Source organism: Eimeria necatrix, genomic scaffold, assembly GCF_000499385.1.
Source record: "Eimeria necatrix Houghton genomic scaffold, Enh_scaff84, whole genome shotgun sequence".
NCBI lineage: Eukaryota > Apicomplexa > Conoidasida > Eucoccidiorida > Eimeriidae > Eimeria > Eimeria necatrix.
The window spans coordinates 22,766-39,270 of NW_013654648.1; the positions used below are offsets into that span (position 1 = coordinate 22,766).

A 16,505-nucleotide genomic window follows, 5' to 3' on the forward strand; every position below is an offset into this window, starting at 1 on the left:
AGCAAGCAATCGCTCAGCAGCCGCGGCCTCTGGGAAAAGCCATGGGGTGTGATGCTGCAGAAGCAGCTGACGGGCATCTGCTGCAATAGAAGCACAACAGCTGCAGCTGCAGCGAGAATAAAAGGGCCGCTATACCCGACCAACCAGCGGACTGGTGGCCCCCCGGTAGGCAGTCCAGCGGCACCAGCGGCGGCAGAAGGAGCGCCCGCAGCAGCGCCTCCAGCTTCACTAAACTCGCCAAATGTGCTTGTTGGCTCAAAATCTAGGAAAGAAGGTTGTAAGAAACCCTCTATACAGCAGACAATGAGCAGCACGGGCGCGGGCAGCAGCAGCGGCGTCAGCTGCTGCTGTCGTTCCAGTAGCAGCGCTGCTGCCATTGGCGAGCATGCGCAGGGTGGTTGGGACTGTGGTGTTGGTGGTCGGCGGTGCCAGCAGCAGTGCCTGATGGGACGAAACTAAATTAGTTATTAACTAGCGGCTTCATGGTTGCAGCTGGACTTCGCGCCGCCGCAGCGGCAGCAGCAACAATTGCAGCAGCATCAGCCGCTGCCTCTAAAGAGGTGCTGCGCCAGCCTCAGACAGCCATTTGCCGCTGCAGCCGAATCCGTGCTGTTCTTGACTGCTGCAACTAGTTCTCTGCGTGCGCTTACACAGCGACAAAGGCGGCAGACACAGCGAGACACTCAGCCGCAGTAGCAAAGGAGCAGAAGCACTCAGAGCGGCAGCACTAGAATCCTGTGAGGACCATGAACCGCATCCAAAGCCATGCCGCGCCCGACTCCCACAGCGGCAGGGGCCCTGTTGCCTGGCGCTCAGCCACTTCTTGCTGCTGCTGCTGCCTCCTGCAGCAGATGCAGCAGCAGCAGCTGCTGTGTCCATTCACAGCCGATGCTGCAGACACAACAGACGCGTGGTCGAGCAAATAAAACTGTAGAGAACAGTTCCAGAGGATGCTGCAGTCGATCGGACGCAGCGAGTCAGCGGCAGCCCAAGCAGCAGCAGCAAAGGCAAGGGAGTCGTGTGGCTGCTATAAGTGCTGCCCCAGCTCCTGTGGATCCCGCAGCAGCAACAGACACTCAGCTGATCGCTGCTGCAGTAGCCCGCGTGCTGCACATCCAGCGGCAGCAGCAACAGCAGCAGCACCAGCAACAAGTGCAATCAGCTTTGCCACTCTCTCTTCCCGCATCTCAAATGGATTCGCTGCTGCGGCAGCACGGCATAGACCCTTCATCATCCCGGGGGTCTCACCTTCACCAACTTTTGTCAGAGCACTGGCCCTTATTGCAACAGCAACTGCAACAGCAACAGTTGCTGCAGCAGCAGCCGCAGTTGAACCGTCACCAACAGCAGCAGCCAGAAATGCAGCAGCAAGAGGCAACAGGTGTTCCGCAGCTCACGCTAGAGATCGTTGCATATCATCCCCCAGGGCAGCAGCGGCAACAGCAGCGTATACAGCAGGGAGTGTGTCGGCTTGAGAAGCTTCACGGAGCATTGCTGCAACGTCACGGGAAGCAGCTGCTGCAGCAATGGCACTCACAAACAGCAGCCGCAACGGCCACTGAGGCTGCTGCAGCGGAAAAGGTTTGCCGCACCAGCAACTTCCTGCTGCAGCAGAGCATTTTTCGGTGCTGGGCTGCTGCTGCGAAAGCGGCAGCAGAGCAACGGCGACAGCAGCAGCAGCAGCGCCAGCAGCAGTCTGCACTTGCCGTTATATGCCGATTTGCACGACTACATGCACTGAGAGGAGCACTGCATCACTTGAGGCAGCAGCAGCTGCTGCAGCAGCACTGGCGCACCAGCAGCGGTAGCAGCAGACTTAAGAGCGAAGCATTCCACGCTTGGCGCTACGCCTTTCTGCCTCAGCGGCGGCGAGCCTGGCAGCTTGCTTCTATTGCTGCTTCTTTGCGTCAGCAACAACAGCAAATGCTGCTGCAGGAGGTGTGGCAGGTGTGGAAGCAGGAGCAGCAGCAGCAAGGTGACAGTAACACACTCCGCCTACGGTTGTCAGCTGCGCTGCAGCAACGCGGTCTCCAATGCAAGGTGCTGCTGCTGCTTCGGCAATACTGCTGGATGCAGCAACGGCTTCGAGCAGCAGCAGCAGCAGCAGCAAATCGAGTTTCTCTGCTGCGCATGCATGTGGTGTTGCTGGAGTGGCGGTCTGCTGCAGCCGCAAACTGCCAGGAGGCAGCGTCTGTAGCTCCATATCGCAGCGCAGCAGCAACGCTGGCCATTGTGCGCTTTGTTGTGCTGCATGCGTTGCAGCAGCAGCAGCAGCAGCAGCAACCGCAGCAGCAGCAGCGGACCTTAGCTCAGGCTGTGCTGGAGGCCACCAGTAGCAGGGGCCTGCCCCATCTCCCTGCACCTGCCTTACATGTCTTATCTCTTGTGCCCTTAGAGCTGCCTATACACCCTACGAGGTTGCTGCAACACGCACCTGCTGTGGCGAGGATCTTGAAAAGGGTAGGCCGGAGCTGCTGTTGCTTCTTTTGGTGTGGCTGCTGTTGCTGCAGCCCTAGAGCAGCTGCCGAGAGTGTGTTGCAGCTGAAATCCGCTTTGCTGCCATGGGTTATGCTGCTGGTGGGCTGCTGCTGCTGGTGCTGCAGGAGCTGCTGCGCAACAGTTTTCGTGCATGGAAGCAGTGGGCTGCTGCCGCTGCTGCTTTTCGGCAGCAGCAGCAACAGCGCTTGTTGCGCGTTGCTTTCGAGGCGCTAGTTGCAGTCACGGCCAGGCAGCAGATGCTGCAGAGGCTGCATTGTGCTGCTGCAGCAATCAGCAACAGGACTCTGTTGCAGTGTGCTTGGGCGGAATGGAGGCAGCGCTGCCTCCGCTACGCCTCGTTTAGGCAACGGTGCCATGCTTTGCTGCAGCAGGTGCGCAGATGCTGCCAGCTCTGCTGGCGCTGTTGCCTCGCGTTTGCTGCTGTTCATACGTGCCCACGAGTGCTGCAGCCTCCGTGGTGTTGCTGCTGGTGTTGCTGCTGCAGCGCACGACTTCTTTGCAGTGCCGGGCATTCTCTGCTCTGCGCCTCTTCGCGACAGCAGCAGCCGAGGAGAAACAGCAGCAGGCGGCTGCGGCTTCTGCACTGCGACTGACGCGGCTTAGGTGCCTTTTCACCCAGCTTCAGAGGGCATACCAGGTGCATCTCGGCTCCTTACCTGCAGCAGCAATTACTGGCTGACTAGCTAGCTAGCTAGCTATCTGGCCGTTGTTGTCTTGAAACACTTGTAGTTGCTGGAGATTTGCCTCAGGCGCGTCGCCACGCTGCTGCTTGCAACGAAGCAGCTTCCTTGCTTCAACAGAAGCACTTGCTGCGCCGCGCTTTCTGGTCCCTCAGAGAGAATGTAGGGTGAGTTTGCTGCTGCTCCAGCATCGCCTGCTTCTGCCCTTAACTGCCTGCTGAATCTTCTTATCCTGCGTTGCTTTTAGTTGATATGCAGCTGCCACAGCTGCTGCTGCTTCTTGCGTGCAGAGAGGCAAAGAAGCTGCGAGAGGCCCGACTGGTCTGCCAGCAAGTGCAACGGCGGCATGTGCTGCGCTTGTGGTGGGTACTGGCGGCTTCTGCTACTGCGCTGCAGCAGATGGGTTTGCTGCTGCAACAGCGGCGGGCGCAGCAACAACTGAGATCACTCTTCGCACTGTGGAGAGCAGCGGAGAAACACCAGAAATACCTGCGGGAACAGCAAGCCGCCCTGCAGCAACGGCGGCAGCAGCTGATGCAGCAGCACTACTTCAGCCTCTGGAGGCAGCGACAGCAGCAGCGCAAGGTAGCGTCAGCAGCGGCGCATACGCTTGCCGCATGCTTGGGGCGGCTTTTGCTACGCAGTGCGTGGCTGTTGTGGAAACAGGCTGGGAAACTACAGAAAAGTGAAGAAGCACTGCAGCAGCAGCAGCAGCAGCACATTGTACAGCAGTCTTTTCAAGCATGGCGGTCTCTCCTTACTTCTGTTAGGCTGGTGAGTTGCGGCCTTTTTGTAATTTTTGGTGGGCATGCTTGCTCAGTACTAAAGTGCGCGCCTCTCCTTTCTCTTGTGCACGCATTGCTACTGATTGTGGCACTCCTGCTGATGTTGCTGCTGCTACTGCTGCTGCTGTTTCTGCCTGCAGCGAATCTTGCGTGCAAGGGGTGCTGTGCTACACGGGTGGCTGCGGCGGATCCTCCTCGCCTGGCGGCTACGTGCAGCAACAACTTGCTGCGGCTTGCAGCTGCAGCAGAACGCAGAAAAGAGAAGACTTGCTGCAGCATTCACAGGCTGGAAGCAGCACTGGCAAAGCCAGCAGCAAAGGAGCGGCCGGATACGGCAGGGGCTGGAGCTGCTGGATCGCCAGCACCGGGAAAGGCTGCACAGCGCATTTAGCCGCATGCGAGCAGCGGCAGCGCGAAGCCCGCTCGAGCAGCAAGCTGTGGAGGCACAGCAGCGCCGGCAGAAGCAGCAGCTGCTGCGCCAAACGTGGAGCCAATGGCGCCAAGCCTTGCATCTTCAGCAGCAACTGCTGCGACTTTCGGCGTTTGCTGCTCGCTACAGAGCGCGGCTTGCATTGCAGCAGCTGCGCGCGCATGCTGCCGCAGAGGCAGCACTGCAGCAACGTGCACGGCCGCTAGTTGAGAAGAGCAACAGGTTGCTGCTGCGGCGGTACTGGCTGCTATGGCGCTCTGCTGCACAACACCAGCAGCTGTTGCAGCAGGCAGCAGCAAAGGTCCTGCAGCTGCAGCAGCATAGAACGCAGGAAGGTCTACGCAGGTGTTTTGCAGCCTGGTAGGTGTTGCTGCTGCATTGCATGGCCGTTGCCGGTGGCTGCTGCTGCAGCACGGGCTGCGGCACCTTGTAACTTACATGGGACATTCACGTGCTGCTGCTGCGCTGCTGATGCAATGTTGTGCCCCAGGCGGATGTGCGCCCGCTTCTCTGCGGCTGGCCGCTTTCTTGCTGCAGTGGAGAAGCGGCTGCAGCAGCGCGCTGGTGTTGTTGCACTCCGGTTACATGCAAAGCATGCCTCGGTGTTGCTGCTGTTGCTGCTGTTACTCTCGCGAGCATCGCGTATGGCGAGGTTGCGGTTTGGGTGGCAGCAGCTGGCGCTACACTGGGAGAGATGCCAGCAGCAAACAGTGAGTTTGTGACTGTGTTCGCCGCCGCAGCAGCAGCAGCAGTAGTAGCGGCAGTAGCACCAAAGGGGGCACACGCACAGAGGGCCCAGCAGCGGCGTGCTAGGCGTGTTTCTGCGTTTCATGCGCTCCTATACAGCTACAAGCTGCTGCCGCGGTGAGACGGCGTAAAAAAGCATTGCTTCTCCAGGTGCTTGCGGCGTGGAGAGACCAGCTCCAAGTGAGACGACAGCTGCAGCAGAGGAAGCAGGAGCTACGCCAGAAGCAGCAGGAGCTGCAGCTGTTGCATGGCATGAGAATGCAGCAAAAGGTGCTAGTTGCTTGGCTTCAGCGGCTGCTGCGGCCAGTGCAGCAACAGGAAGCAGCTGCAACGTTCCAGGAGAGAAGCAGGAAGAAACTGCTTTTCACGCTGCTGCTGCAGTGGCAGAAAGCTGCTGCCGCGGCTCGGCGGCGCCGTTTAGCTGCTGGTGAGGAACGGCTTTGTCGCCATAGTGCTGCTGTTGCTGCTGCCGTGCCTGCCGCTCATGCTGCCGTTGCTCTTCTTGGCTCTAAGCCAGTCTGATAAACAGCGCTGTCCTTGCTGCTCCTAAGTGCACGAATTGTTCAGGTTTTGCTGCTGTTGCTGCAGAGGCTGTCCGTCAGCAGTCGGCGTTGCGGACTCTTAGGCTAGTTTTTTCTCGCTTGAAGAATAGGGCGCGGCGGCAGCAGGTGCTGCGGCTGCGGCTGTTGCATGCCCTGCTGTTGCTGCCGCTGCAGCTGCCGCTGCTCCCTGCTACGACGAGAGCTGCAACTGAAACAGCAAACGCAGATGCCGCGCGTGCTCACCTGCCCCTGCCACTAGTTTCCCGTGCACTGCTGCAGTCTCTTGCTGGCGAACTGTCTTTGTCCGGACCAGACCCGCAGCAGCAAGAGCAAGAGCAGCAGAAGCTGCGGCAGCCAACCCCGTCAACGGCAGCGCCTGAGTCCGCGATGTCTCTACAGCAGCAGCAGCAGCAGGAGCAAGCCCTGTGCTCTCCGCCTCCTCTGCAGCTCCCTGCAGCTCGTAGATCTGAAAAGAAAAACGCGCAAGCATTATCAGCAGCAGAAGACAAAGAAGCAACAGCAGAGGGTTTGTGGGCCTCGCAAGACTCAACTGTTGCTGATCCGGAAGACCTGTTGGCTTCTCGCCGAAGCAGCTGTGCGGTGCTGCTGCTGCTGCGGGAGATCTCTGCCACGGCAACAGCAACAGCAAATACAGAAGCTGTAGACGCGTGCATCGACGCCTTCCAAAAGGAAAGGTGTTGCCTGCCGCAGCAGCAGCAGGTGCTGCTGCTCAGTCAGTCGGTGCTGGTGCAGCAAAGTGACCCTGACTTGAGCAGCGCTTCTGAGCAGCAGCAGTATGACGCCTACAGTAGCAGCAGCACTCAGTGGAAACTGTCACTGCCTCAGGGACTTCTGGCAGCAGCTTGGCACTCTGTCCGGGTGGTTCGGCGCTGCTTCTGTTTGTGGCGTCAGTATAAAACAGCAGACTTGCTACGGCGGCAGCAGCAACAACAACAGATGCTGCTGCTGTGGCAGAAGCAAAAGCAGCTGGTGCAGCGGGACACATGGCACGCTTGGCGCAGCATATGGCAGAAGCGCGTACGCGCTGCTGCTGCTGCGGCGCAGCAGCTATCACTGTTGCTGCTGCGGCGGTTATTCACTAGCTGGCATGTTTTGGCCCACCCCCGCGTGAAGCGTTGTGCTGCTGCTATTTCAATTGTGCAGAAGCAGCAGCAGCGTTCCATTTGCACAGTGGCTCTGACTGCTTGGAGGGAATGGACCACGTGCGCTCCCACGCCTATCTCCATTAGCTTGGCCCGAGCTTTAGCTTAGTCAGTGCTGCAGCAGACAGTAACTTAGTCTCGCTACTGCTGTTGGCGTTGCTGCTGTTGCAGGAAGCAGCGCCGCTTGAAACGGGCAGCAGCCGCTACTGCTGCTTTATCGGTAGCTCGTGTCAGTTCTGAAACGCTGCGTTCGTGGACTTCTACAACACGCCTGCAGCGGCTTGAGAAGGAGGTGCTGCTGCTGGCTTGCTGCTCCCTCTGCGGCTGCTGATGCTTTGCTCCTCCGCCTGCGGCTGCTACTGCTTTGCGGCTCCGTCTGCAGCTGCTGCTGCTGTGTGCTCCCCTAACTTGTGCCGATCTGTGGGACTTCTGATTGCGCCTTTTTATTCTTGTTTCTTGGGTTATCCATTGACTGTGCTGCAGGTGCAGCGTCGCCAACAGCGGCGAATGCTGCAGCAGCTGTTGCTTGAGTGGCGTTTTTGTGCTCGCGCGCGTCGTGTTGTGGCTGCTGCACTTCTGCCGCAGCGTTTGCCGCTGCTGCGGCACGGCTGGAAGCAGCTCCGGCTAAATGTTTTTTCCAGCAGGCTGAAGGAGCAGCTGCTGCAGCGGGCCTTTGCTGCGCTACTGCTGGCAGTCAACCGACGCCGGCGGCTCGAGTGGTGCCAAGCTTGCGCCACCATTCAACAAGCCGTAAGGACATTATCAGCAGAGCTAGCAGCAGGCAGCAAGAGTGCACGATGGCCGGCTTCCTCGCGCTGCTTTCTGTGGCTAGCTCCGGAAGCGTGGGGGGCTGCAGCAGTCATTGGAGCAGCACATTCTGCAGCAGCAGAGGCATACGCAGCAGAAGCAGCTCTGTGCCCTGACTTTTGCATGTTGCTGCAGATCCGCACACAGCACGAGGTATTCGAGCGATGGCGCTTGCTGCTACTGCAGCGGCGCCGTGCTGTTGCATTGAGAACAGTCGGTGCTGCTGCTGCTGTGCTGCTGCGGCTCAACCGAGTCTTCTCTGCCTGGAAGGATCTGGCAACAACAAGGCAGCAGCAGAGGCAGCAGCAGATACTCCTGCTGCAACAGCGGCAGCTGCTGCAGGGAACCTACGGCAAGGCCCTTGCTGGTCGTGTATTCAAGCTCTGGCTCTTGGCTTACAGGCTGCAGCGCCTGCTCCAAAGGCGAGCTGCTGCAGCAGCATGCAGGACTTTCCAGGCCCTGAGGGAGGTCTGTCTTGCTTCTCTCAAATATGATTGCTGCTGCGCAGTGGTCTCACAGATGGGTCAGGGCACACAGCAAGCAAGCATGCATCAGCTACTGCTGCCGTCTATAGGGCTTATCTTTGCAGCTTTCTGTGCCTTTGCCACTATTGTTGCTGCTGCGTGTGCTGCGGGTGCTGCTGCTTATCTTCTGCAGATAGCTGCTCGCCGGGCGTTGGAGGTGCGCTGCCTCAACGCATGCAGGCTCCGCCGTTTGCTGTACTTGTTCTCGGCTTGGAAGAACGCAGCAAAGATGCAACGAGCTGCTGCTGCAGTAGACGAAAAACGCACCCATAGGTCTGCCGGTGTTGCTGCTGCTGACGTTAGAGCTTCTTCACTTGCCGCTGGCTGCTGCTGCACCTGCTCTTGTTGCTGAAACGGCTGCAAATTCCGTTTCAGCCCGTGTGTGCTATCGCCACTGATGCTGTGCGTCACTGCTGCACTTGCTGTCAGCGCCGGTGCCGGTGCAGTGCGCTGTGCTGCTGAGCTGCTATTTCAGGCTGCTGTTGCATGCATTTTCGCAATGGCGTTGGCTCCAGCAGCGGCACGCTCTTTTGGAGCAGCTAGCTTGGCGGGCGCTGCTGCAGCGGCAGCAGCAGGTTGCTGCTACAGTAATTCAAGTACGCTCCCGCTGTTGCGCCACTGAATATTGCTGGTCCATGACAGCAGCAGCTTCACCAAAGCCCGCGTTTGCTGTCTGCTTTTGCTGCTTCAGGCTCTGCGGTTGAACGCGCAGAGGCAGCTGCAAATGCAGTTGCTGCAGCAGCGTCGACAGCAGCAGGAGAAGTTGTTGCTACTGCATGCATGGCACCAGCTGCTGCAGTCCTGCTGCTTCTATCGTCAGCAGCTGCAGCAGCGAGCCTTTGCTGCGCTACGCTTTGCTGCGGCTCTGTCACGGAGCGTCTTGTTAATTGTTGCATGCGTTCGCCGGCTGCAGCAACAGCAGCAGCGGGAGGCACTGCAATGTCTGCAGCAGAGAGCTGCGCTCAGCAAGAAGCTACAGCAGCTGCTGCGCGCAGCAGCAGGCCAGCAGCTGCAGAAGAGCTTGCACCGCGTGAAGCAGTAAGTGCTGAAGGAATGAAAAGAGCCATAGACAAATAGGCAGACAGAATAACACTAAAACAGAGCGTGGAAGAGGATGGCATGTATAGGGTGAGGTGCGAAAACACAGAACACAAGACCAAACATGTTTGCTGGTGCTGCTGTTGCTGCTGTTACTGCTCTTACTGCTGCTGCACAGAGCTCTTATGCACCATTACGTAGCTTTGAGGGCTCATGGTGTGTGTAGTGCTGCTGCTGCTGCTGTTCCTTTCAGGACAGTCGAGTCTCGGTGCAGCATGGTACTGCAGCTCATGCATCGACATGCACTGCAGCAGGAACAGCTGCAGCAATTCACTGCAGCATGCGCAGGAAGGCAGCAGCTTGAGTGTCTAAAAAGGTCGTTTCATGCATGGCAGCATTTTGCTAGAGCGCGACAGCGCGCTGCAGGAGCAGCAGCACTACTGCGGCAACTGCGAGAAGAGACAGGGCCTCAGCTGCTGCTGTTGGGATGTCTGCGAAGCTGGTGCCAGGCAGTGCAACAGCAACGGCGATGGCGAACTGCTACTGCTGTGCTGCAGCTGTTGCAGCAGCGGCACTTGTTTGCTGAGTGGCGCAGGGTGCTGGACGAAGTAAGAGACGAGCAGCAGCTGCAGCAACAGGCACTGCTGCTGCAACGACAGTGGAGAATGCGCCGTGTACTCTTGCTGCTGCATGAAAAGCAGCAGGAGGAGGAGTGGAAGGCATGGTGCATTGTCAGGGCGGAGAGTTTCCTGGGGCTGCTCCAGGAACGTCAGGTACTGCGCAGCTGTTGCTGCTGCTGGAAATGTGCCGCTACTTCAGATGCTTTTGTTGCTGCTGCTGACCTTGCTGCTACGGGTGCTCCGGGTGATGCGGCTGCAATCTAGGAGTTTCGTCATATTACGACCTGGCATGAGGTGCCGCACTGCAGCGTTAAGCCGCCGCTGCTTGTGCTGATTCGCCTGCTGCTGCTGCGAGTCCTCTTGCTGTGCTGTAGCAAAAAGCAGTGCTGCAGCACTGGCGTTTTTACACGCAAGAGGAGAAAAGATTGCGCGCTTGCGCTCAGCAGGTCCAGCAACGGCAGCAGCAACGCGCCCTTCGGATATTTTTCCAGCAAATGGTCTCAGCTGCGGCAAAAGGCCAGCAGCTAGGCGTTGCTGCTGCAGCAGTGGAACAAAGACACCGTCGTCTGCTGCTGCGCACTTTTTGGAGTCACTGGTTTTCTTTGTCCCGTTATGCAAAGGCAGCTAGCGCGCTGTTGCAGCACTTCTTTATGCTGCAACAAATCCGACAACTAAGTGAGACTAGTGCTGCAAGAGCTCCAACGGCACTTGTTGCGTCTCTGCTTTGGCCAGTCCGTGTCAATTAGACAGCGATCCTTGTCTGTTGCAGCGGCGTGGTCACTGCTGTAGCTGCCCCCGCTAGGCATTTCATTTGCTGCAGTGCCTGCATGCTTGTGCAGATCGTGTGGTGTCCTTTTGGAAAGGCTACGCTGAGCAAAGTCGCAGGCTTCGGACAGCAGCAGCTGAGCTGCAGCAGCGGCTGCAGCAGAAGCAACAGCTAGCTACTGGTGTCTTGCTGGAGCGTGTGATGCGGGAATGGCAAGGCCTAGCCTTGCAGCGTCAACAGCGGCGCCAAGCAGCACAGCAGCGGCTGCAGCGGCAGTTGCTGCTGCGACATCAGCAACAAATGAGGAAGTTTCTAACGTATTGGAAGGTTGCAGCAAAACACAGGGCTGCTGCTAGACAGTAAGTCTTGTGTTGGTTAATTGCCTGTTCTTGCTTCTTCTAGCGGTGGTAGACCTGCTGTTGCTGCAGTCGCTGCAACACATAACTCTACTCTGTGGCGCTTTGGCTCTCAGGGCTGTGCTGCAGCGCATTGGAGCGTTCCATCACCAGCAACAGCAGCAACAACAGCAACACCTGCTGGGACTGCCGCACCCCTCCCAGGCTCTCAGGAGGCGGGCAGCTTCCCTGAGCAGCAGCAGCAGCAGTAGCCGCAGGAGCACCAGCAGCAGCCGCAGGAGCATCAGCAGCAGCCGCGGCAGCAGCACCAGTGGTAGCAGAGAAGCCCTGTCTATGCCGGGCCCTTCGCAGCGGCTCAGGTGGAGGGACGAAGGGAGACCCGCAGCAGCAGCGACAGCAGCAGCAGCAGACGCATCTGATGATGCATTGCCAGAGCTGGCGCCCACAGTTCCACGCCAGCAAGAGCAGGCACAGCAACAGCAGCTGCAGGATGAGGCTTTGAGTCTCTCCTTCTCCCGCCAGGCTTTTCTTTCCCACTCCCAAACCTCTGAGCAAGATGTGCTAGTGCAGCAGCGGTGGCGGCAGCAGCTGCAGCAGGAGCAGCAGACAGAGCCACGCCTTTTCAAAGCAGAGGCAGCGGGCGGGGACCAGCAGCAACAGCAGCAATCGCAGCAGCAGCAGCAGCAGCAGATGTGGCTTCACAGTCCTGCCCTGCCAACCGGTTCGCTTCATCTTGAGGACTTGAAGGAAGAGGGCGAGCCCATGCAGGAGGCAGCAGCCATGTATGCGGGTGCTGCTGCGGCTGCGGCTCCGCTACATGAGGAGCCACCGCAGCACCACTCCGGCCCACGACCAAATAGCAGCAGCAGCAGCACCAACAGCAGCAATACAGTTTCGCCCCCTCGCCGGCGCAGTAGCCATCTTCCTTTCAGACAGATGCACCCAGAAATATTTGATAGCAGCGGCAGCAGCAGCAGCGTTAGAGGGACTGATAGTAGCCGTTGGCGCAGCAGCCCTGGCAGCGGGTCTTTGCTGGATGACGCAGCAAGTAGCAGGGGCAAACGGCAGCAGCTGCTGAGCGTATCTATGCGCCGCTCTCTGAGCACGACCAGCGCAGGGCGACGAACCTACAACAATAGCAGCAGCCCCAGCGGCCAGCGTCGCGAAAGAAGCAGGGCGCTCAGTGACACCAGCAGCCAAACAGTGAGGCGGCGCAGCATCATCAGCAGCAGCAGCAGCAGGAAGAGCAGCAGAAGCAGCAAACGCAGCAACAGCGATAGCAGCAGCGACGAAAGTGGTGATGACTTTGTTCGCACTGCAGTACTGCCTCCGTCCCCCTACTCTGTTGCCCCCAACGAGCTGCTGACACAGCGCAAGTCTTTACATGCTCTGGTGCAGCAGCAGCTGGAGCGGCGACGACAGAAACAGTGGCAGGGGCAGCCACAACAGAAAGAAAGCCCTGACGATGCAGCTTCGCATGCGGACAGTGAGCAGTTGCTTCGTAGAGCGTGGGAGGGAGATTTGCAGCAGCAGCAGTTGCTGCTGCAACTGCGGCGAGAAGTGAGATCAGCAGCAGCAGCGAGTTCGCCGCAACAAAAAACCAGCCCCTAGTGGCCGTTTCCTAGATTGTTTTTTTTAATAATTAGCACTTGTTCCTATGGCTGTTTCTGCTGCTGAAGTTGCTGCTGCTGTTTTGATAGCTTGTGCGGGTGCTTATGTTGGCGGCTTGTCTTGCTGGCTTCTGCATCACCTAAAATTGCTCAGTCTGGCCTTTCTGCTGTTTCCACTGCGACGCCAGCCACTCCTGTAGCTGCTGATAGTAGAAAGTAAAGTGGCGCTAATCAAAAAACTTTAAACATTTGTTGCGGCAAGCGCCTGCTGCGAGCTGAGGCACAGCGGCTGCAGGCATGTTAGCCACCAGCTCAAAGCCGCGACAGAGCCCCCAGATCGCCAAGCTGCTGAACAGCTAGCTCAGTACAACAGGGGCAGTCAGCGGGCTAGCTATATTCAAAGCCAGCTAGCCAGAAAATCTAAAGCAATATTAATGGCTGCAGAGATCTGCTGTCTGCCTCACTGACCCGGTTAACCAGCTCTATAGCTTGCTAGCTATTCAGTAGCTAGGTACGTAGCTGTAAAGCTAAAAAAAGTAGCTAACTGGCTAGCTGGCCGACCAGCCGCTTCATCAGACGGCACTGGGGTCTCTGCCTTCAAGAGAAGGGGACTTAGAAAGCAGCGGCTCTGCTTCTGCCTCTGTCTCTGTTTCTTCGGCAGTGGCCTTGAGGCCTCTTTCCACGAATGACCGCAACAAGCGGCTGCTGTTGCTGCTATAGTATAGCTTTTCTGTGAACCCGCCTGCAGAAGTCTCGTCCCCCTGCACCTCCAGCTTCTGCTTCTGCTGCTGCTCTATCTGCCGCTTCGAAGGGAGCTTAGACTGAAGCGCGGGCGGTGCTGCATGCCGGTCTGTCTCTAGAGCGTGCTGCAGCAGCTGCAGTGACACGGCACTCTCATAGAGCCGCAGCACGTTGCTTGCATGTATCCCGACGGGCAGATGGATCAGCAAACTGATAGCTAGCTGCGACCAAGCGAGAATGGCCAGCTGCGGCTTCTGCTGCGGCCCGGCTTCAAAAAACGACATGACATTTAAAGCTGCAAGTGTCCCAAACACAGGCGAGCAGCAGCAGCAGTTCCAAGAGAGCCACCGTGAATTCGCTGCAACTATACGACTGACACAATCCGGCCCCGTGCTGCCTCTGGAGAAGCTTATGGGCCCACCCGGAGGACTTGACGGACCCGCCGTGGGCGGCGCTGAGACAGCCACCGCTACCAGCAGCAGCAGCGCCTGGAACGGCAGCAGCAGCAGCAAACCCCAGAACAGCAGGCAGTAGAGCAGCCCTCGATCCAGGCTGTACAGATGCTCGGTCTTGGAAGCAACAAAACTAATAAGAGACATAGAGGAGGCATTTCCTGCTGTGGTTTCTTCTGCGGCTGGTTCTGTTGCATCTTCTGCTGCTGCTGTGGGCACTTCTGGCGGTTGTGGGCGTTCTCCTTCTGCTGCTCTATTCTCTGAGGTAGCTGGACCTTCTGAGGATTGAAGTCTTCGGCTTGCCGCTGCAGGACCTCCAGCCGCTTTTGCAGCATATGCTGGAGCTGGATCCATCGCAGAGCTTTTCTCCTTGCCATTGTCGAGGAAATGGTCACTGCTCCATGTAGGTGGTGTTGCGGTAGTCGCCGCTGCTGCAGCCTCTTTTGCTGGTGCTGCTGGTGCTGCTGTGTCTGGGAGATGGACTGGCCTGATGTGCGGGTACTGGGCCTCCACATATGAAAGGAAAAAGAAAGGGTAGGCACCGGCCACGGCGCTGAGGACGAAGAACAGCAGCAAGAAGCGCTGCTGCTGCCGCAGCCGCTGCTTAAAGGACAAATCAAAGGGAGGGCAAAGACACTCCGTCACCAGCCAGTCTATGCTTCTGCAAATGTGGCTGCAGGCGCTGCTGCTGCTGCTGGGGGGGGCTGCTGGAGATGAGGCGACGCGGCTCCCGACTGATGCCAGGGGAGAAACCGAGCGAGCCCTCTCAACTGAGGAGGCGCTGCTGCTGCGGTGCATTCTCGTTGGAAATTGTTGCGGCTGCTGCTGCCGTTTCTGTTATTGCTTTTGCTGCTGCTGTCCCTGCCTTTGCTGCTGCAGCCGCTTCTGACCTCCTGTCTTTTGCTGTTCCGTTTAAGGAAACACTGACTGCAGGAAGTGCGCAGGCGGCGGGTATAAGCAAAAACCTTCCGAAATGCATGTCTGCTTCTACTGACGCAGCTGCTGCTTTGCTGCCAATCCTGCTGTTGCTGTTGCTGCAGCCGACTACTACTCCTTGAAAATACTAGGGTTGTAGCTGTGGTGTTCTTTGAGTCTGTCACTCTTGTACGGCAGTCACTAACGTTACTGCTGTTGCTGCAGCTGCTGTTTCTGCTGCTGCTGCTGCTGCTGCCACTTCTCGCGTCGTCGTTGCCGTTGCAGCTGGCGCTGTCGCTGCTGTATCTGCCGTTGCTGTGCGTGCAGGGGTGTTAGAGAAAGGAGAAGGGCCAAAGCTCAGTGGGTGCAGCTCGGAGCTGATGGCTCGGAACTTGGAGGCGATAGTTGAGGGCTTAGGGGCTTCAGCTAGGCAATAGCCCGTGTGAGAACACAGCAGTGACAGCAACGCGATGTTGCGGTCGTCCTGCTGCTGTGCTGCTGCTGCTGCCGCAGCGAAGGAAACCGCCTAGTGGAGTGTAGCAACAACAACGACAGCTCCAGCAGCAGTTGCCGCTGCAGCTGCTGCAGGGGGAGACTCTAGCGGCCAGCTGACCATTCGAGGAGACACCCTGCTGCCGGCCTGCTGCTGCTGCTGCTGCCGTCGCTGCAGCCTCTGCTGCTGCTCCTTGGGATGACACGGGACCATATGTTTTACTAACCGGGTGGGGAAGTCTGTGTGGTTCGTCTTCAATTTGTCACTCGCGACTGCCGCAGTTGTAGCTGCTACTGCTGTTTCCGGTGCTGTTGGGCGAGTCGGCTGAGGCCGCGCGGAAAGGAGAAAGGGTGATAGGAAGTCACAGACATATTTACGAAGGCTTTTCCTACAAGGTCTGATATTGCAGGAGTGACCATTTCATGTTGGCCGCTGGAGAAGAACTGGTCGGCGCTGCCCAGGGCCACTGGACCTCCGCTGCTGCTATCGAGCTGTCCAGACAAGTGCATGTGTAGAGGTCTGCACGAAATGGTTATTTTCGGGAAGCATTTTTTCCAGTGGTTTTCTCTTGTGTTTGGTTGTGTTAGCTGCTTTTTTGCTGCTGCAGTTACTGCTGCAGTAACAGCATCAGCAGCGAACCTTGCTGCCAGTGCGGCACAATCGGTTGGCTCCGGCACAGCAGCTGTTCAACTGCAGTGCATCGGACGATCAATTTTTTTTTCTTTCCTCGATCCTAACTAATAAATTAGCCAATTGTCGAAGAAGCAATAGGAGCAGCTCCACAGGCAGCAGCTGCAGCAGCGCCAACCACAGCAGCGCCTAAAGCGGCCATCCTGCTTCATGACAGCTTCTTAGAGCGAATATCAAGGATATTCAAGGAGTCTTCTGCTGACACTGAAGGGAGCGACTTCGGCTGGAGCTCAGGGCTTGTTGATGCTGTTGTTGCTAAAGCCGATTGCTATGTTGCTGGAGTGCACTCACGACCCTACTGCTGCTGCTGTCTGGCTGCATCCCTAGTGATCACGAGCTTAAGGCTACTACGGCTCATACAGCAGCATGTGAGCTGTATAAACGCCTTGCTGGGCTCGCAACCAAGGGTCTTCAGTCCAGAGGGCGCAGCAACAGGATGCTAGCCCTCTGTTTCCAAGTCTGCTGCTGCGGCTGCTGCGGTTCACGTCGAAGGAGAGTATGTGGCTGCTTAAAATTGCCGTTTTATTGGTACTGACGCTGTCTTCGCTGTCCCAGTTCTGATTCTATGCCAATTGGGTCCCTGTTGTCGCTGCCGTCATTTCTGTGTTGCGGCAGCCTTCCAGTTGCCTTTTCTTGTCTGCGTTGCT

General features: G+C 57.8%; 3 protein-coding genes across 3 annotated transcripts; 1 reads left to right on the forward strand and 2 right to left on the reverse strand.

Annotated features, from left to right (window-relative positions):
- Positions 1-765: 765 nt before the first annotated feature.
- ENH_00079400 (hypothetical protein, conserved) lies at positions 766-12,568 on the forward strand (the record flags this gene model as incomplete). The annotated part of the gene is made up of 19 exons (XM_013583160.1): positions 766-2,460; positions 2,604-2,870; positions 2,984-3,136; positions 3,249-3,346; positions 3,470-3,953; positions 4,105-4,754; positions 4,885-5,104; positions 5,241-5,568; positions 5,709-6,906; positions 7,018-7,138; positions 7,330-7,596; positions 7,789-8,121; positions 8,311-8,450; positions 8,653-8,773; positions 8,869-9,215; positions 9,469-9,988; positions 10,210-10,510; positions 10,675-10,960; positions 11,074-12,568. The coding sequence occupies 19 exons, from the start codon at positions 766-768 to the stop codon at positions 12,566-12,568; spliced, it is 9,024 nt and encodes a 3,007-aa protein (XP_013438614.1).
- A 571-nt stretch (positions 12,569-13,139) lies between these two features.
- On the reverse strand, positions 13,140-14,558 carry ENH_00079410 (hypothetical protein, conserved; the record flags this gene model as incomplete). The annotated part of the gene is made up of 1 exon (XM_013583161.1): positions 13,140-14,558. The coding sequence occupies one exon, from the start codon at positions 14,556-14,558 to the stop codon at positions 13,140-13,142; it is 1,419 nt and encodes a 472-aa protein (XP_013438615.1).
- Positions 14,559-15,458: 900 nt separating this feature from the next.
- On the reverse strand, positions 15,459-15,869 carry ENH_00079420 (hypothetical protein, conserved; the record flags this gene model as incomplete). Its single annotated transcript, XM_013583162.1, is given in 2 exon segments — positions 15,459-15,854; positions 15,858-15,869. Coding segments are annotated over 2 exon segments (408 nt in total).
- Positions 15,870-16,505: the final 636 nt, after the last annotated feature.